This window comes from Alligator mississippiensis, chromosome 1 (assembly GCF_030867095.1).
Source record: "Alligator mississippiensis isolate rAllMis1 chromosome 1, rAllMis1, whole genome shotgun sequence".
NCBI lineage: Eukaryota > Metazoa > Chordata > Crocodylia > Alligatoridae > Alligator > Alligator mississippiensis.
The window spans coordinates 138,385,432-138,406,886 of NC_081824.1; the positions used below are offsets into that span (position 1 = coordinate 138,385,432).

Consider the following 21,455-nt stretch of genomic DNA (forward strand, 5'->3'; position numbering starts at 1 on the left):
TTTAAAAATAATACAACATCCAGAAAACTTGGTTAACCTCTCTCTTATCAGTTGATCCAGTGAAAGATCTCACAAAATCCCTCTGTGCCTCATTCCTTTCCTGGGCCATCATAGCTAAAACAACATCCTTCCCTGACTACAATATCATAGTGTTCTCTTGTTTTACTATTGGTATCCTCTTGATGCTTTTATAGAAGACATTTTGTAGTTGGTCTTCATCAGCTGTGAAAACCTACAGTTTCTGTCAACTTAGATCACACCTTGTTTTATGTTTTTTCAGTCTATTGGCTTCATGTTCAATATGATAACGGAACAAGCTGCCCAGGAGGTTATGAAATGTTCTTCATTCAGGGTTTTCAAGAAGAGGTCTGAGTGGGTAATCATTTGTCCAGGACCATTTAGGAATAGCTTATTCTGCATTTTTTGCAGGGGACTGGAATTGATGACTATGGCAAGGCACATAGGGGGAAGAGTTGAAGTGGCCTGTGGAGCATTGTGCAGGTGGGTCCAGGGCTGATTGTGGAGTCAGCTGAGCCAGGGAGCCTGCAGGTGGGGCTGAGTCTGAGAGAGGAGGAAGGGGTGGTCTTAGAGTGAATATAAGCCCAGGCCCTGAGCAAAATGGAGGGTAACACCTTGGAGACTGCTGAGAGAGTACTGCCTCAGCAGGATGGCTGCAGATCTGGAGTGCCAGCAGAGAAAAGAAACTTTTTTTGGCCTTTTTTCGGCCCACCCTTCAGTGCCATCCTGCTACAATGACCCTTGGAGGCCCCTTCCAACTCTGCGATTTATGATTCTAATATACCATTTCTTCATCAATGAAATCAGCACACTTGACCCTATCTCAGTATTCAGTTATGATGACAGTGTTTGTATGTTTAATACCAGAGTTTTGCTGCTAATGTTCATATGTACTGAAGGTTGTTGGATCTGGTCTAAGTTAGGGAAATTTGTACCAGTTTAACTAAGTTGATGTAGTTATATGTAGGGACCTACCTAAATTGTGGCGAGACAAAGGGATTTTCACGGGCTGCTTGTGATATGTGAAGCCAGTTTCTTTTTGTGGTGAGCCTCACCCCCCCTGCTGCTGATTGGCCAGGGGGCACCAGCAGCCCTGTCCCTTGCTGCTGATTGGCCAAGAGGCAAAAACTGTGGCATAATTGAATAGCAAAGTTTGCAGAAATATCAGATAAATTACTGCATAATTATTAAGCTAAGTATTGCATTTAGATCTAAATTGAAATAATTTATGAATATACATTTATACACAATATGAATTGTAACTGATATCCTCATGATTTATTATTAGTCTTCTAGAAAAAGTTTGGTAATATGAAATAATGCTAACCTTGATAGAAACAATGAATGTTAGTTGTTAAATGCTAGCATGAGCATCCACTATCCAGTTGCAGCTGACATCCTTTCTCTGCAGTATGAACACTTTTCCACATACTGAGATCCCATGTTCTGTGCCTACTGAATTGGTTGGAATTGTACGGCAGCATTTTGCCAAGTTGTAAAGATGTGGAAATGGATTAAAAACAGGCTCCCAAAACACAGTGACAGTCAAAGGCACCTGGCACTCTGAAAAAGTTTTTGTAAGCAGCGTGTTCGTTGTCATGCTCTTTCTGCTGTCCGAGTGATTGATTTCAGTAGCTGAGGGTCAAAACTCAGAAAAGGCACCTGGTCAAAACCTGATTGGGATTAGAACTACAAGTGACTGACCATACTCATACAGATTCAATTTTGCAGCTGTTGCCTGGAGCACTTCTGTCCACGCTGGTTTTCATGTTGACAGTTTGAAAGTTGTTGTGATGCCATGTCTTCGACCCAAATTATCATATCCGTCAGTTGGTGTGTGCTTGGTGGACCAAAGCCTGCTGATTTCAAGCCATGTTAGAAATTCTATAAACCGGATCACTTACCTTGATCTTCAGTGTTGCCCTGTCTTAAGAGATTGCATAGTTTAAGCATGCATTGTGCTCTGGGTGTGATTTCAAGCTCATTGCATATCAATTGCTGGTAGTACTTCATATTCTTTGTGTGGGTAAGAGCACACAACTGCATTAAGCCACACATTCCATCTTGTAAGCACTGGCTCTGGTGGAAGTTAATTGCATGTAGTTCCCCGCTTTGATTGGTGATGGACGCCATGTATCAAAGCTTTCAGTCTGGACAATGTTTGAACACTTTTTTAAAAGAAGAAACAAGAAAACCACACCAGGAAAATGTGTTTGCCAGATGTCACTTACTAAAGAAAGGATGTGTGCATGACATGAATTGCATTGGGCATCATTCCATGGAGTACATCAGAGAAAGCTTTGCACATGGCATTATCAGAGAGCAGTGCTGAGATCTTGTTAAATTCTAAGTTGTAGTTTACAACAGCCTTCACTGCAGCTTCTGCCATGATAGAAAAATTGACAGATACAAGGTGGACTGGCTCTATTTGAAAAACAGGCAGGTTGCCTGGTCTTTCTAACTCCTGGATACAAATAAAATGTGCAGAACATAGTTATCTAGGGCATCTGTTGCTTAGTCTGCTACAAATGAGATTGATTCATATTCTGCCAGTGCATATTTTATACACTGAACATGCAAAGCAGTTACCCTTGGTAGATAATCTTGGCGAAGCTTGTTCACACATGGGTAACTTCCTGCATTTGGCATGTGTTTTTTCAAGTAGTCCCATAATTTAAGGTTATTAATTTTCTCCAGAGGAATGTTGGCGGCCGTGAGGACCTCCACTAGCACAAATGTAGCCTCTCTTCCTGTCGGATTGCTTTCAGTGGTTCTTTTAACGATCAAGGACATAGTTGCTTCTTTCTTGCTCTGACCTTCGGCCTCTGCAGCAGCCTTTTCACTCATCATCTTCAGACTGCAGCATTGTATCTGGCTTCTTAAAAGATGGGACTGGAACCCTTTTCCTTTTCTGACTGGAGCCTTCATTGAGTATATATCAGTGATTCCCAAACTTTGACAGATTGTGCACCACCAATTTAAAATAATACCACCTTAAGTACCACCAGCAAATTTTTGTCATATAAAGTAATTATAATAAATCTGTTAATGTGTACCATTGACAGGTTGTCTGCGTACCACTAGTGGTACCTGTACCACAGATTGGGAACTGCTGGTCTATATCATTAGTTCAGCTTCTCAGTAGCTCTCTCAAACCATGTCCTCTATGGCTGCAGGGATTGCTGTGCCTTCTTTGTATTTTGGTAAGCTTTTATTTTGTTTCTGGCGATTCCATGCAAAATCATGGGAAATGCCATTTTTTCATGGTGATCATGGAAATCACTGTTTTTTGCAGTTTCTGTGAAAATAACAAAACTGGTTTAAATAGGTTCCCAGTTGTATGTATATTCAGACTGCTAATACAGAAACAATACACTGGAATACAAGGACGTTTTTTCATCAGTGCAGCTAAGGGTTTGTTTTCACTGCAAAGTTAAACATTGGGCTTGACTTGAATCTCATCCATAAACAAACTGAAGTTTAGTGTGTGGTCCTTTTTAAGTTGAATTGACTGACTTGCAAGAGCTTATATCACAGCTCAAGCACAGCTTGTTATCTTCTAACACAGTTTGCTCTCACTGCAGCTTGAGAGGAGTTAAATGGAGTTTAGATACCTTGTGTTAACTCTGCATTGAGGGTGTACCCTAAGTATGGTCACATGTTCAAATTATTGAGAAGTAAATGAAGGCAGGAATTTGCATTTATCAGCAACTTAATGATAATTGCACATGTGCATGCTCTTACCTTGTAGAATGAAAACAAACTCACAGTAGCTTGACCCTTCATGGATTACATTGGATTTATTTGCATTTACGACAGGGTAAGACCATACATGGCAACAGTGGCTGACACTGTAAACCGACCTGCTTGTTTCCCTTGCAGTAACTTGTTTGTGTCTCCATCACTTAAGCAAATACGGTTACAACTAATGCAGATTTCACGATATAGTCAGACCCTGAGTTACGTGGGGGATATGTTCCTGAAAAACACCGTGTAAGTTTAAACCATGTAACTCGAGGCATTAAGTCAATGGAAAACAGGGGGATAGGGACCTGGGACCAAGATTTGGATAACATTATTTCATAATAAAAGGATATTTAAACACAAAATAACGGAATTAATAGTCTTATTAAAACCTTTACTTGGGTACCTTTACTAGGCTTGAAGAAGGAGGTGATCCTCTGCTGCTTCACATTCCTGTCCAGTTCCTTCTGGAGCTCCTTGTAACATGAAAGGAGTTGATCTAAGGACCTCTTAAATTTGAGACTCCTTTCTATGCTGGGGTCAAGTTCCACTATCTCTTCACTCACGTTTTGAGCCTTACACAGGAACTCTTGAATGGTTTTAACGGTGAAGGCTGGCTTAGCAGACTCTGTCTCTTCCTCTTCCTCACTCTTGCTGCTGGATGCAGCAAGCTGCTCAAGTTCCTCGTTTGTTGGTTCCTGTTAGTGGGAATCGATCAGCTCAACCGCGTCCACATTCTCGATGTCTTCAAATCCCTCTCCTCCCAGCCATTTGGCCTGCCTCACAATGTCAGTGACTTCATTGTTGATGGTGGGGAAGCCTCTGAAGTCATTGATTATCTCAGGCCAGAGTTTGTGCCAACAGGCATTCAAGGTTGAAGGTATGACCTCCTCCCAAGCCTCTTGGATTATGCTGTTGCAGTCCAAAATGTTGTTCGCCTCCAAAACTGTGTCAGATTCTCCACTCTCCCTGCATTGATTGTGTCCAGTGCCTGTCTGTAGAGCCTCCTGATGTAATAAGACTTGAAAGTCTTAATAATGCCCTGGTCCATAGGTTGTAAAATTGATGTCATGGTGGGAGGCAAAAACATAACAGAAACATTGGGATCAACAAAGGACAATGACTCCGACATGTGACCTGGCACATTGTCAAAAACAAGAAAAACCTTGAAAGATTCTTTTTCACAAGGAATTCCTTTCACTTCCGGTACAAACGAGTTCTGCAGCCAGTTCTCAAAAACAACGTGTGTGACCCAGGCTTTCTTATTGGAACGCCACACTACCGGCAAACATTTCTTGTTTTTACCCTTTAGCACACATGGATTTTCAGCTCGGTACACTAAAAGAGGTTTGCACGTAAAGTCCTTTGAGGCATTTGCAGAAAACAAAGGGGTTAATCTATCTATAAATGCCTTGAAACCACTGGCCACACTTGGTTCTTTGGTTAAATAAATCCTATTGCCCATTTTCTTGTAAAAAAAAAAAAAAAAGTCCTGTTTCATCACAGTTGAAAACTTGGGCGGGTTTGTAGCCTTAATTTTTAATAAATTCTAAAAACTGTGGTTTGAAATTGCTAGTAGTGTGGATCCAATCAGTTGGCAGACCGTATTTTGCTCACCCCTGTATTAACATCTAGGCCAGGACCGCAGGCTCTCTACCTTTGCTGCCCTGGTAGAGTCCAGGCCTCAGAATAAATGCTCACAAACCTATGCCTCAGCACTCTCCTATGCAGGTTACTCACCTCACCTTATAGCTATGCCCAGTCCACTGGTTGTTACCCACAGACATTTAATGGAACTGCTCTTTTACATGGAATCTCAAAAAAAGTCCAGAACATAATATTTAGCTCCACTGGGCCCAAAGGAGTAGCAAAGAAAAAGCATTGAGCTTACTGCTGCTGAATGGGCCCTGCATCTTTGGATCCTCTGCTTGTCTGCTCCAGGATCCTGCTGCTGGGGTGTTTCACCTCCCTCTCAAAGTAGTCCATCCTGGTTCCCCAGCCAGGCTTCTCCTCTTCTACTCATTGTTTGGGACCAGCTTTTATGCCTCTGGGTCCTTCCCCCATGTTGGTTACTTGACCCTGCCTGTGCAGACTAGAACAGCAGGCCCTCATTAAAAGCTTGTCATCTCTAAGAGAGGTGAGTTGAGTTGGTAGCTTTACACCAGCTCTTTCTTGTCGCCCTCTTTCACTCCCCTTTTGACTCAAAAAGTCCTAGTCTTAAACGAACCTAAACCAGCTCTGTCCCACAGTGTCTCCCCAGAAACGGGAGTTAACTTGCCTGTTATACTGTCCTTGAGCCCTAGCAACATCCTCTGCCTGCTTCAAAACTGGAGGGCAATGAAGAAAGCCAAGTGAAACAGAATGAGACAAGGAGCATGTTTAAAAATTGTATACAAATTTATGTATAATATGCAAATTATTTGTACCGTATATAAATTTAGTGAAGTTCTAGCACATAAATGGACAGTTGAAAAATGTTCTAATCTGAAATTTTGCTAGGGAGTATCCAACTCTGTTCTTTTGCCCCAGGGTAGACAGCAGAACTGAGAAAGTCTTGGTCTTATTCAGCAGAGTATAATGGATGGGATATTATGACCGTTGATGTAACACTTGTCCTCAAGCAGCCATAATGCTATTAAGTGAGATTTGCAGCATAGCGTTGAAGATGAAAAGAAAGCATTCATCTGGGAGTTGGGGGGAGGGGGGGGGAAGGGAGGTGAGAGACAGGACTAGGGGTCACCTTTACTTTCAGATAAAACTTTATTCCTGTGGAGTTAGTGGAACATTACAGTAGGAAAATACCTCACTTTCTTGTCGGGGGGGGGGATATAATCACTTCCTTTCCTAGGACTTTTTATTTCATCATTGTTATAAATATAGTATTAATTGCAGTGAAACTTAAATGTTGAATCTCTTTTCCACTCAGGGAATAATTATAATTAATTTCATTTGACATTTTAAAATAAAATAAAAATAAAATAAAATATTTTATTTTTATTTTCATTTTATTTTAAGAAGTTGTTTATGGGTATTGCATCCACCTTCATTCATTTCACTTCACATCTGACTCCTTACGTGAGGAGCTTTGTTCCACCCTTCCTCCTAAATCTGACAGATAGTGATGTTAAAATGCTGCTCTTTTTTCAGATGTTATCATATAATCTTCTTTAAAACGATCTCCTGCCTTTCTGATAGCTCTCTTGGATTTTTAGCCATGTTTTGAAAGTCAAACTAGTATTATCCAGGTATTAAAAGTTGTGTATCAATTAGGGATGTAAATATTGTTTAAAAATTATCTATTTAACCTCCTCTAATTATATTGGTTAAACCAGTGGTGGGCAAAATACGGCCTGCGAGGCCATTCTATCTGGCCCACGGGCCCCTAAAAAAATTTAGAAAATTAAAATTTATCTGCCCTTGGTTCCAGTCAAAAACAACAGGAGCCAGGGGCAGTAGGACCCAGGGAAATCCTCAGTGGGCTCCTGCAACAGCAGGGCCAGGGCCCTCCCCCCTCAGCCAGAACCCCAACAGTGGCTTCTGGCCTAGGACCACATGACTGCCCCAGCACAGGAAGCTCGGGGAGTGGGGGGGGGAAAGGGCAGGGAAGGAGCTGGTGTGGAGCGTGGGGAAAAGCGGTCCCTCCCCCACCCTGTGGCCACACTCCCTGCTGCAGCTGCTGGCAGCCACGTGGGCTATGAGCGGCTGCAGTGTGGGGCGTCAGCCACAGGGCGGGCAAGAGGCCACTTTTCCCTCACACTCAGCACCAGCTTGTAAGCCGGCCCCATGCCAGCTCCAGACTCGCCCATCAGGGCTGCACTTCAGTGGCAGCAGCTTAGGCCCCCCCGCTTGCCATGTTGGGCAGCATTTGCTGCTGCTGCCCACCCGGAGCTCACGCCGGAGTAAGCTGCGGTGAGGCTGTCAGCACCGCTGCTGGGCTGCCCAGCACCTGAGCTCCGGGCGGGCAGCAGCAAACACTGCCCGGCGCAGCAAACGGGGGGCCACAGCTGCTGCCACCTACGGGCGAGTCTGGAGCTGGCTTGGAGCCCAGGCTGGCAGTAGGGCCAGGTTACAAGCTGGTGCTGAGTGCGGAGGAAAAGTGGCCCCTTGCCCACCCTGTGGCCGGAGCCCCTCACTGCAGCTGCTCGCAGCCCATGTGGGGCTGCCTGTGCCTGCTCAGGACAGCCGTCCGCGGGCTGCGAGTGGCTGCAGCAGGGAGCGCCAGCCACGGGGCAAGCAAGGGGCAGCTTTTCCCCTTGCTCTGCACCAGCTCCTTCCCTGCTGGCAAGCAGGAGGTTAGGGCTGTGCACTGCCCCCTGCCTGTACCGCGGGGCTGGGGGGCACTGGGAGTGAGTGGGCACAGGAGCACAGGGCCCACACCGATGTCCCCAGGGCCAGTGCCAGCATGGTCCAGAGCAGGGCAGCAGAGGCACAGGGTCCTGGCCGGCAGGGGCTCTATGGAGCCAGGCCAGCTCCCTCCTCTTTCTGCTGATGCAGCCTAGCCTGGCTTCACAGACCCCTAGCAGCCTGCACCTGACTTGGCCCCACTGGTGCTGGCCCTGAGACATTGGTCCCAAAACATTGGGACATTGGTCCCAAGATGGTGACCAGTGGGCAGGGCACCTGTCAAGGGGCAGGTAGGGTGGGGCTACCCATGCGGCCCTCTACAGCTTGTCAAAACTGGGTAAGCGGCCCTCCACCCAAAATAATTGCCCGCCTCTGGGTTAAACAGTTAACCCAGGGTTGGGCAAAATACAGGATCTGGCCTGCAGCGGGTTTTTGTACGGCCTGCGGTGGGTCCTTTAGTTGCACCTGGCTCAGGCACCATCCAGCTGTGGCACGTCCTGCTGCCCCCAGAGGATACAACAGGGCTGGAGCAGCTCCACAGCTGGACTGCCTTTCTAGGCAGCACAGGTGGCGGTGGCTCCTTCTGGCTGCCACCACCACTGGACCCAGCTCCGCAGCACCAGCAAGAACTCCTGCTGCACAGCCCCGACCCTACATGCTGTGCGCCTGCACCAGGCTCGCCCGCCCAGGCTCGGCAGCAGCAGCACAGAACAAAAAAGTTGTTGCTCAGTGCAGGGGAAAAGTGGCCTCTTTTCCTTTAGCTGCTGGCCATTTCTGCTGCAGCTACCCAGAGCCTGTGCCGTGCTGGGCTGTCCTGTGTCTCCACTGCCATTGCCCCTGGGCTGTGCAACGAGGCAGCGGTGACAGCACAGCACACGTCAACCCTCTTCGCCCCCGCAAACCCCATACCTACCCATCCACTCACACACACATTCCCACATCCCCACAAATACACCCCCCACAAACTCTCAATACCCACTCTCCCACATCCCCATACACCCCCTCCACACCCCTCCCCCAGTATATGAGTAAGACGTCATTTTAAGTTATTATGCAATCACTTCTATATACACCACATGAACACACACACAAGGACAAAAATATTTTTTCAAATAAAATTAAAATGTTACTGTCAGTGTTTGATTTTTAATTTATAATTTTTTTCTGGGTCCAAGATGGCAAACCCCCTTTCCAAAAGGAGTCCTTCTGGGGGTAGGGGGAGGGACTTCCAGTGGCAAAGGTCAGGGGTTAGGGGGACAGGACTTCTGGTCACAAGATGTCAACCAGGGGGCGGGGCAACTGTCAAGGGACAGGGTTATCCTTGCAGCTCTCGACAGCCCACCAGTGCTAATTAAGTGGCCCTTCACCCAAAATAATTGCCTGCTCTGAACTGACTGATGACAGCAGCTTGGACACAGCTGCTTCTCCGGGCAGGGGTGGGATGGGGGGAGAGGAGGCAGTGGCAAGCTCAGCTAGACAAGGCAGCTCACATGAAGCCAGTGCACTGGGAGGGAGGGAGCAAGCATTAATGAACAGCTGCTAATTGCTTAATTGATGAGTCATTAGATCACCTGCTATTTTCCTCTTTAGCCTCATAGGCTATGGGTACTAGTCCATCTTGTCATCGTTCCCCCACTCCCTTCTTGCCCTGCCACTCTGATTGCTCCTCCGGCACTGCAGGGCTTTCCCCTTCTCCCCCCCAAAACTAAACAGTACCCAGAAAGCTAACTGGTTATCCCTGGGATTATCAGTTAAACAATTAAGCATTTAACCTTTCACATTTCTAGTATCAATGAGGTTTAGATTAGAATTTTTTATCAGCTCAAGTTAAATGATGTTAATTTGAGTCAACTGATATGAAGGTATATCTCTAGATAATTCATAAATTTTCAGCTCTAGACTTCTTTTCTTGAGACATCTTTGTTTATCTTCTATTGCATTTTACAAAAAATGTTTGCATTGCAGTTGTCTGGATGGATGCATATTTTATTTTAACATTTATGTATACATTTCTGAAAGCCAGTTATTTGGCAGACATTGACAAGAGGAGAGCAAAATAAAATGCCAATAAAGTGTCAGTAGTTAACTATTGTAGATTTTCTGTTGCTAAAAGGATATTAAGAAGTGTTAATAGAACTTTCCCTATCATGGGCTATAGATTCATGCTTCATTTTATATCATGGTTAGACATTGGTTTTAAAAATCAGCTGTGCATTTTTCCAACTATTTGTCCTTAATTTTAATGTTGCTTCCAAAGAAGTCCAAGGAGAAGCAATAAAGGGAAACTATATTAATCTTTGCAGTTTTATTTTTAGTAGTAAAGTAATAGTGCATACTATTACTTACTATTACTTTATGTAACTCATATCATTCTTTTGGCTTTTCCAAAGAGAACGTGTGAGGAGAACTGCTTAATAATAATAATATGGGTTATTAGACATAAAAGGGTTAATATTAACCCATTTTAATTCATGTGGTTTTCCCCCACTTTTGGTGTGATTTAAGAATTATAAATCGTGGCTCCAGTTACTGCACAGTGAATTAGCATATTATGTTCTTAGCCTTCTCTTTACCATATAGGTCAGTGTCTGGAAATTAGCATCTACTCAAGTCAGTTTAATTTTTGGAGTAAAAAAAAAAATCTCTATATATTCCCCTCGCAATGTATAAGAATCTATTTACAAACAGTGAAAGAGATGGTTATAACTATCTTACTGTGTAAAATTATTTTTCTGTCCTAAGTTAATGATTGTTTGTGTGTCTGGTTTCGCTCTCCTGTTCAAGTAGGGGGCATTTGGTACCTGGTCCTTAAATTGCTTATGCACTTGAATTATGTTTATTCATTCAGGCAATCCCATTGTATTGATATGTTACTGATTTTTCATTTTTATAAAGTTTCTTGTTTTCTTGACTATGTTGTCAGGTCCTGTAACAAACTGAATTTTTGCATATGATCTCAAGTAGACTATACCAAACAGCCAGTTGCTCTTCAGATTTACTGTTAATATAAAAGTGAAACCTCACTTTTATCACAGTGTGTAATGGAGTATACATGATTTTATGGACTTGTTGTGTGGCTGAAGCAGACAAACATAAATTGCTTGATTATATTATTTAGTTCCGATGCAGCAGTTCAGTAACAGTGAGTAATTTCATTGTATCCAAATTATTGTAGATGGAAAGCCAGGATGAGCACTTTAAAATCATGTAATGATTATTATTCTTTAAATCGTTGTTATAAATCAAGTTGAAATGTATTTATTTATTTAAATTGATAAGATAATTGGGACTTTAGATTGCATGATGAACTGAACTGGAAGAGACAGAACATTCAAATGCCATTACTGGTAGTGGATCTTCTTTGAAGTGTACAACACTGCTTGTAGACCAGAACAAAATATTGAAAAATATAGACCTGAGGCTACAGCTTTAATGAAAAACCTTTATGGAGCAAATTATGGACACTTGCATCTATCTGTGGTGGCACGTACATGTGTCAAAAACCTGAACAGAAGTCATTGACAATTGGATTCTTAATTGCTTGTTACAGGTATATTCACATATTGCCACAAGATCAGCATCTTTTCTTTTTTTTAAATAGCTATCTTGACTGCCTTTTGTCTTTAACTTGATTGTTTTATTTTAGCTTGGAGAATCTGTTTGTGTGAAAATATTGATTCATTGTCTTTAATTTTTAATTGCCTGTTTTCCAGCTGTGCTGTTTAGTATCAGGACTCCTAACATTTCTTTTCAAGCCTGTTTCAACCATATTTATCCTTCAATACTGAAATGTAGTGCCTTTTGTTTGTTTTGTATAGTAGGATTACTATTACTAATAGTAATAATACAGCAGTGTCCAAAGACTGCCCCAGTTATGATAGGGATTCCATTTTGTTGTTTTATGTTTGCATTAACAGCTATGACCGGTACCTTTAATTGCTTATACTGCAGGCAAAATATGGCCAAGGGGGGAAGGATAAAATACCCAACGATCTAGGGCAGGGGTTGGCAGCTGATGGCCCAGAGACTCAATCTGTCTAATGGAGCCTGTATAGCAGGGGCTTCAGTGGCATTTTGGTGGCAGGGGGCTTTGCCCAGGCTGTGGGGTGGAGCAGAGCAGGGCCAGCCCACCTCGGACTAGCATGGATAATTTCAGCCCACTGCTCCTAAAGCATTGCTGACTCTGGATCTAGGGTAATTTTAGGCATGTGGCAAAGTTATTTCGCAAAGCACTCAAAGATGAAGGAGTCAAAAGTTAGAAAATATCAGAATCAGGGTTCCATGCATAATCTTACTTTACCTCCCTTGTTCATGTGCACGATAATACAGTCCTTGATTACATGGACACCCGTGATATTTTTCTACGGGGCTCTGCCTCAGTCAGTGAATAAGTAGTTGTTTGATAATGTGTTATAGTTAGGGATGTACGTAATTTGCAGTTTTCGTGGACACCATGAAATCTGGAATAGTCCGGAAAATCAGCAACAAAAAATCTTAATTAAAATGAAATGCTGGTTCCCCTGTGAGTGCCAGTAGTCCACACTGCCTGGTGGGGCGGTGTGAAGGGCAGCAGACAAGATCACTGCTGCCCCCTTGTTCCTACTCCCTTGCCCTAGCCTCTCTGCTGTTCAGTGCCGAGGGGCGGGGCCATCGTGAAATGACCTCAGAATTAGAGCACTACACCACGATCAACCTGCAAAAATTTAGGTAGACCCCCTAGTTATATTTTTGGGCACAGGCCAAGGAAATTCAAAAGTCTTTTGTAAAGGAGAGTGTGAGACGGCAGTAACCAGTGGTCCTACATGTTCTTTACAAATAATGTTTATATTATAATAGAATCCAAAGGCTCTGATTGTGATTGCACTGTTCTGGATATTCTCTAGCCAGAGGACATTTCTGTTTATAGTATCAGAACCTATTTAAATCAGTAGGCAAAGCTAAGCACATTCGTGTTGGCACAGGGTCGTACAGAAGAGACTATTGCTAAGGAGGAACTTCGGTATGTTTGTGTCAGACAGACAGACAGAACGTGGTATAGGCATTTAGGGAGGGTGATATGTAGGTGAAGTCCATGGGCAAGGTTCCCATGGCACTGGGAGTCTGAAGCCAGAGTTGGAGTGAAACAGAAGCTGGTGCCAAGGTCAGGTTGAGTCAGAAATTTGAACCAGAATCAGGAGCCACAGCCAAGTCAAGATAGTACAGCACGGGATCTGGTGCCAGCATATGCCAAGGTTCAGAGCCAGTGTTGGAGAATACCAAAAGTCAGAACTGGAAAAGGAGCCAGAGCCAAGTCAGGATGAGCCAAGAGTTTTGAGAAGTAAAGCAAGAAAGCACAAGAATGTCAGGTGCAAGTACCTAAGTCTTTTCCTGGACAGGTTACTGCAGGTGGGGCCTGTTGCCTGTGGCCTTAGTGGATGGGCTATCCTGAGTGCCCCACTAGGACCAGCTGGGCCCAGGGCACTGATCCCAGCATGCTGCAGGTGGCGCCTGTTTCTCTGAAGCCTCAGGGGTTGAACTGCCCTTATCCTGTGACTGGGAACAGCTGGACTCAGGATTTGGATTTGGTCTTATTATGGGGGGTTGGGGGAGGTGTGTATGCACATGTGTGCACACCAGTACTTAAAACTGAACTAAGATAAAATACCTAACCTTAACAATAAAGGTAGTCTTTAAAAACCTACCAGTGACAAGGAAAATAATTTCCTGTTACAAGCAGGAAATAAAAGAAAATGAGTTAAGACACTTTATTTAAATCACCCTGCACTCTGATATGTTACTCTCTCACAGAGAGGACTTCTCTGATGGATTCGGGCAAAGTATGGAGTGCAGGGAATGGCCAATTTTAACTTTTTTTTGGTCAGTAGTGGATGTTTTTCAGCCCTACTTAGTATCTGCTATATTTATTCAATTTTGGGTTTGTCACAATTTTTTCTTAAATGTATTGTTTAATGTACTCTAAAATAGTGTAGCGTCGGTTATTTCTGTTTAAGATTTTTGTTGACCTATCGTGATAAGTGCTGCATGTTCAAAGTCTGCATTTAAGATGGCAGGAAAGGCTGCTGGGGGGGAGGTTGGGAGATGAAGGCAAATTTGTGTTTGAAAAGAATTATTTACATGTTATATGGGAGTTGCAGGAAAGTACAGAAAGCTCACACTAGTGAGGGTGTGACATCGAAAAGCCTACTTCTGGAATGTACACCTGAAGCAGAGCCAAACCTGGGTAATATCAGTTCTTTTTATATTATATTCCACCTGTTATCTCAGCTTTCATAATCAATGGCTGACTTGCATATATCACAATGCAAAAAGTCTGTTAGGGCCCCTTGGACAGTCACAATCTGGTTAATGTCAAGAACTTAACTACTGCATTTTCTTGCATACCCTCACCTTGGAATATTATACACAGCTTACTTTTGACAGATAGAATGAAGAAGAAAAAAGATTTTCCCAGAGTTATGGCTGCATGGAACAGAGACGGAATGTAATCTTCAGCTGACTCACCCTTCCTTTCGTGCTTAACTAAAGCTTAAAACCCTAGCTCAGAGGTGGCCAGAGTTACTCACCCTGAGAGCCACGTCCAGTCCTGTACTGAAGGTCAAGAGCCACAGATCTCTGACCACTTCTCCAGTTTAAAGTTCAAGAGCTGAGCGCTGGCTGCAGGATTGGGCTCCTGCTGCCACAGGGCCAAGCTGCTCTGGCTTTCACCGTGGGAAGCGTTCCCTGGGGTAAGCGGCGCGGCTGCAGACCCAGCCCCAGCAGCCCAGCACCTGAGCCAGCAGTCCTGGAGGGGAGAAGTGGGCAGGGCTTTGTCTCTGGAGAGAGTACCATGCTGGCAAGTCTCATGAGGCTTGCGAGCTGCAGTTTGACCACCACTGCCCTAGCTGCTGCTGTAAACTGGTCTCCATGTGTGGATCTATGATTTTGAAAAAAGCTAAAGATTTTCCAGGGCTGTGAAATAGAAACCAGGAGCGGCCAGCAGACAGTAAATTCACCTTGCTGGGGTCACCTGACTCCAGTTGTCTTTCCTGCCTGGTGCAGGGGGCTGGACCCGATGATATTCCCGAGGTCCCTTCCAGCCTTACAACCTATGAAATTGCACAAGAAAGGTTAGCTTGATTAGTGGAACATCAAGACCATTCAACAGGAGAGACAATGGTTAACCACTGTAGAGTGAAGAACAATGATCTGTTAAGTAAGTCAACTTCCTTGGCTGCCTGAAGGGTAATACTATATCTGCTACACTATGGGGCAGGAATCAAAGCAGGGTGCTTCTCTCCAAGGCAGAAAATTAGCTCCCTAGCTTAATACATGCATCCCAGTTTTGGGGAACTGATTTTTTCAGGGGGAAAGTTCTTGGTATATGTGAGAAAATATGGTAACCTTTGCTGGGTGTATTTATTACTTAATGTGTCAAAGTAACTTGCTTTGTTAAAATCCACATAAAAATATAATAGGAAACGTTTATACTTGTGTGAGAGGCTCCTCAACTTCCTCAGCTCCTGGGAATGTAAGGTGTTGTCAGGCTGTGTTTGGCTTGTGAAGCAGCCTGTTTGGTAGCTAAACTTCATTGGGTGCATGAGTTCTTAGTGCATAGCATGGCATTTACAGCAGGCTTGGGAAAGCCTTGAAAAAAGACAACAAAATTAAAAATAATAATGAGAGATGCAGTGCTGGTACGGTTCTATGAGAGGTGCATGTAAGAGGGCTTACAGGGGCTTAAGTCTTCCCAGCTTTTTGTGCAGTGATGTAGCCTCTCTTCTCTTCAGTGGATTAGTGTATAATTTTTCAGCTTGCATAATTATTATGGATTTTACTTCGTTTCTTATGTTGGATATTAAATAAATGTCATGCTCGGACATTATGTAAACTGACAAAAATATACAAAAGTACGGTATAAATTCTAGCCTTCGCGTTGCCCTTTATAAAAGCATTAGAACATGAAAAAGTGGTCCTTGGTGTAAAACTCCTGTTACTGTCATTTCCATTTAATATCACCAGCATTTGTCGGTTCAATGCATTTGACATTATCTGGGCTTGAATGTAATGTGTAGGGTTTTGTTTTGTTTTTTTAATTCTACATTCTGGCCTTTTTTCTTCAGGCAAGAGTGCAAATCAGAAGATGTTGCTTGCAAGAGATCTGAATCTGAACCTGAGGAATTATCAGATGAACCAAACACAGACACTTTCTATGGAACCTCTCCTCCTAGTACACCCCGACAGATGAAACGTATGTCAACAAAGCATCAGAAAAATAACGTAGGGAGACCAACTAGCCGCTCCACGTTGAAAGGTGGGTGACATTTTTTTTACACTGTTTTACTTACAGGGCTGGAAGCTAGTAGTATATAATGTATTTATGTACTTTACGTACAGTTTTTACAGATTATTTCTGATAACTCCATAGTCTGTTTTCCCCAATTCCTCATTTTTATAGATTTTGTAGACCACTTTCATAGAGAACTGTGTGCATTTAGCATTGTCTTCCCTCTCTCTAGTTCACTTTGAGCAATGAAATTATAGTTGTCATTACGTTTGTCCAGTCAGCAATCAAAAATAGTTTTTCATACCATTTAGTTTTGTTAACATTTAATTTTAATTACAAATGATAAATACTGGGAACTGACCCTTGTAAGTATACATACAGATCTATCTATCCAGTGTTACAAAAATTAATAGGAATATGTTGCAGGAAGCAAACAAACGTTTTGATAAAACTTGCCCAGATGGACAGCATCCTTTCTTTGCATGGTGCAAACTGTGCATGGTGTATCTTGCATGGTACGTGGCAGGATGCAGTTTTCAAGGGCTATGGTTCCAGGTTACAAGGTTATACTGGTTACTATAGTTAGTTTAATGTTTCTGTAAAAATTCCCCCTTTTTTACTGTGTGAAATAGCCAAACTGGGAGAAATGACTGTTTTACAGTGAGTATATACTAGGTTTGTCAAAGTAGTAGCAAAAACAAACCAATAAAATACTACTTTTCCTCTTTTATAATTTGTATTGTTAGATAGTGAGGCTTAACAACAATAAATAAAATGCTTTCAGCCAATTTAGTTTGAAATTTAAGTTTGAATTTAAGTTGGGGATATTCTTTAACATTGCCTAGGTTAAGGATTCAGTTTTTTATCTCTTGATGTTGATATTGACTTCTACAGAAAATGCATGTACTTTATTTTTCTTTTCTTTTTTTTTAATATTGGTAAGCCCTGTTTATATATTGTGGCAAAACTTTAAGACTGTTTTTCAAACAAATAATTGGTTCATCGTTGTCATGCAGAATATACTCTTTTTCTAATCATTCTTGGCAAAGTTGATTTATCTGAGTTACAGTGGTTAGCTGTCACAGACCCAACTGTCAGGGAGTTCATGGAATCCCAAGATTTACTCCACTATTCCACTACTTATCTCAAGGAACAGCCTCAGGCAGTGCTTTTCAACCCTTTCAGGGTCAGGGCTGCTCACTTCCCCTTTCGAATGTGGTGGCACTCCTGGCTGAGAACCAGTGTTGGTTCTATCTCAGTTTACCTGAGTGCCTCTCAGCCAGGTTCTGCTGCCAGGAAGGGTTGTGCAGCTGTGATGAAACTGCCTTATGTGGCAAAGCCAGACAGGGAAGGCCTGTGCCATGTGCTCCTCCTGTATTAGGGACCTGATCAGCCTAAAGCAGGCAGGAGCTGGCTCCTTTTGGTCCAGAAATACCAACACTCCTTCTGAAAGCAGAAAGTAACCCTTCCTGCCACCACATACATGGGTGGATCTAGGATTTTGAAAACAGGGTGCAGAAAATGTGGTATATTGTGACATATAACAGACTATATATTTTTCTCCAGTTAGAAACTAGAAGCTTTATTTAATATGCTAGGGGGCTCACAGCAATATTATTCAGTTTTAAGATCGAAGCAAAAACAAATATAACTTTATTAGAATGTGCATTAATTTCCTATATTACCTATTATGTATACAAACACAACAGACTAGGAAAAAATAATCAAAAGATGCTGTTTCATTAGTTTAGTAGTCATTAGAATTAAATGTCCATCTCTTCCAGATTCATAAAACAAACCTAGCTTTTTTGAGCAATTTGACAGTGCATCCAGTGCTTCACTGAAAGTTATTTCCACACCTGAGTTACTGTTCACTAAGTTAAAACTTCTAACTAGAGTTAAAACCTTTGTGGAGGGCTGTGAAATTTTTAAGCTTTCGGTAGGCCAGGAATCAAAAGGGGATGCAACTGCACCACTGCACCCACCCTGGATCTGCCCCTGCACACACACACAGATTATCTATCATCCAGATTTCTACTACCCTGGACTGACAGAGACCAGCGGGGAGTTGGGGAACCTATGGATGAGGGGAGAGCTGTGGGAGAAGAGGGAGGGGGCGAAGTAGAAAGCTGGGCAGCCACAGGGCGGACCTGGCAGCTTCTAGCCTTGCCTCTTCCTGCCAGCCCTCTAGCTGCAAGTCTAGAGCTCTGCACATTGGAGAAGGTATTAACATTTAATATGTGATTGCTCACAGAACACACCATCTTTAATACTGCCTAACATTCCTTAGAGTTAGTGTTCAAACTGTGAAGTATAACAGCGCTCCTAGAGTCCTTCCTCCGTGGGAAGTCTGGAATTTCCTTCTGTAACTGCCCACCTTTGTGAAATGTACTTGCTATTGTAAGGCTGATATTTCTGTTACCCTCCAAATTTTGGGTGCCCATCCCAATAATTGGTTGTCATCTAGTATCAATAGCCCTTTCTGCCATGTGTCTGGAAGTGATAATTGCTCTTGGTCTTGTAAAGTAATTGATACTTAATAGTTTTGCCTCTCCCCTGTTTGTTAGCTATGCATACGATGGTTCTTCTGATGTTTAAATGTATATTGCCCTCTGATCTAGTTATACCTATGGATAAGCTGCATCCTTAATTGGAAAGATACATACAGGATGCATCTACATGTGCCATTAAGGTGATGTGATAAACTCTGGTGCAGTTTGCGCTAGAGTCGGCTGTTCCTGGGTTCAGTGTCTGCATGTGTGCCCAGGACTGCAGCAGTTTGAGTCAGGGCGGAACAGCCCTAGGCTGGCAAGGGGTCTAGGAGGTCAGCCCCAGGCTCCGAGTGTCAGTGTCAGGCAGCGTCACTGTCAACGTGTGCATTTCAGCACACCTAAGTACTCTGCCATAGGAAAGTACTGTTCTCAACAGCACTATCCTACTGCAAAGTTAGTTAATTTACTGTGCCCTAATACCAGTGCACATGTAGGTGTTGACACTTTACTGCAGAGCTAATTAGTCAACAGTGCAGTAAAATACACATGTAGATGCATGCAGAGAGAGAACAACATGATCTATGCATATGCTGACCATAAGGAAATCCAGGACATCTTGAACAATGCCCCTCGCTCCCCTCCACCAAGTCAGCAGCGCTGCTGCAGGCGGGGGCGGGGTGGCATGGTATGCCAGGCAGGTGGGTGGGTAGTGGTGCCTGTGTGGTGTTCCATGCCAATCTACTTCCCTACCAACTGTGCCCTGCCCCCTGCATTTCTGAGACTAACTTTAAGTCTCACTAGCCAGCTAGAACCGGCCTCCAAAATTTGGGACTATTCCAACTAAACTGGGATGTATGGTTACCCTATCTATGTAGCAGTAGAAGTGATGAATGAATACAGCTTCTTGTTAGCTTTTGAAAGGGATCAAACCTGGGGTTATTTAGATTCAAGTGGAGTTAAATATCTTTGCTTGAGACCCCACCTCTTTCCTGCTTTTAGGGTCAATTTGTTATGTTGGCATTTGGCTTTTATCAGAAACATTTCAAAGCTTATTTTAAAGTGGTTATTTATACTATATATGATATAGCAACATTTGAGTGTATTTGACTGAAAGGATTAGTTTGCCAGGGTGGAATGGAACGTAGAGTGGTAAAAAGGAAAAAAAGAAAGAAAAATACACCAAAGCTGACTGAAGAACTGCAGAAGGCTTTTGTAAAATTGAACGGACAACAAAATGGCAGATGAAATTCAGCATTGGTAAGTGCGAAGGAATGCCTATGGGAAATAATTTGAGCTGCACATACCTGATGATGGGCTCTATACTAACTGTTACTACTCAAGAAAGAATATTGAAATTATTCTGGATGGGTCTCTGAAAATTTCAGCCCAACGCTCAACAGCAATCATAGAATCATAGACAAGTAGGGCTGGAAGGCACCTCTGTAAGTCATTTAGTTCAACTCCCTGCCTGACAGGATTATCTCTGTCCAAACCATCTGTTACAATCCATAATCTAGCTTCTTAGTAAAACTGTGGTCAACCCTGACGTAACATAAGACATAACACCCTAACCTGCCACACGTAAAGCAGGGGGATCGCGGCAGCCAACGTCCTGTTTGCTTAGTATGGTTAAGGGATCCCAGGTAGAGGTCTACACCCTTCGTCAGAGAGGAAGGCAAAACCCCCCACAATCCATAGCAGTCTGACCCTGGGATAAAATTCCTTCCTGACCCCAGATATGGCAATCTGTCTGATCCTGTGTGGGTAGAGGCAAGGCCCTTTAGCCAACAACCTTTGGCTTGAAGGCCCAGAGGAGAATTGGCACACCCCAGTCAAAATCTCCAGCCTTGGCTGCAGCTACCACCCAACGCCTTGGAGGAAGACTTAAAAACAAAATAAAAGAAAAAATCCTGGGATATGTAGCAGAAAGGAGACAGGGGGTAGAATTCCCTCCCAGCAGCATGTGGTAACCAGCAAAGGCCACAAGCCTGGGAAATATCCATAGTAGAACATAGCCATAGCTACACCTATAATGTCCCTGACTAGTGGTTATCCAATCTTTTTTTGATCACCTCCAGTGATGAAGAATCCACATCTTCTCTAGGCAGTCTGTTATACTACCTCAAACAGGACAGCTGCAGCCAAACAACCAATGCCTCTGAGACTAAAAAGAGCTCTTTTAGTGCAATATTAACTGTCTAATTCTTTACTTATATATTAGTAACCTGTTTTGCCTTCAAGGGATTTTAATACCAAAGTTAAAAAAAACCCCAACCTTTTAGTTTCTGAATTAAGGAAATGCACAGGAAAATAATGTTATTTGTACTTCATGGAAATTCAAGTACATCTTAGAGATTTGTAGGACTGAGTCTATTTTGAAGGTGATGTCTTTTGTGGAAAAGTAAAAGAGATTATGTGAGAGGTGCTGCTGCCACAGAGGAAAGAACCGGGGCCCCCCACAGCTCAGGGGCCTCTCAGCCTGCTGGCAGCTCATTCCTCCTCCCCTCTTGGGCTGTGTGGGGGAGAGGTGGACAGGCTCTGCTGGGGAGGGGATTGGCCCCTTGCTGCTTCTGCCTTCAGCAGGCCAGCTGGGG

At 43.2% G+C, this 21,455-nt stretch overlaps 1 protein-coding gene across 7 annotated transcripts in view; it reads left to right on the forward strand.

Moving 5' to 3' along the window:
- MAP3K4 (mitogen-activated protein kinase kinase kinase 4) overlaps positions 1 to 21,455 on the forward strand; it is a 194,861-nt gene that overhangs the window by 76,332 nt on the left and 97,074 nt on the right. For all 7 annotated transcript variants that reach the window (XM_059714695.1, XM_019479788.2, XM_059714723.1 and 4 more), the window contains one exon: positions 16,206 to 16,396. In XM_059714695.1, coding sequence (XP_059570678.1) covers positions 16,206 to 16,396 — 191 coding nt within the window. The remainder of the gene's footprint in view (positions 1 to 16,205; positions 16,397 to 21,455) is intronic.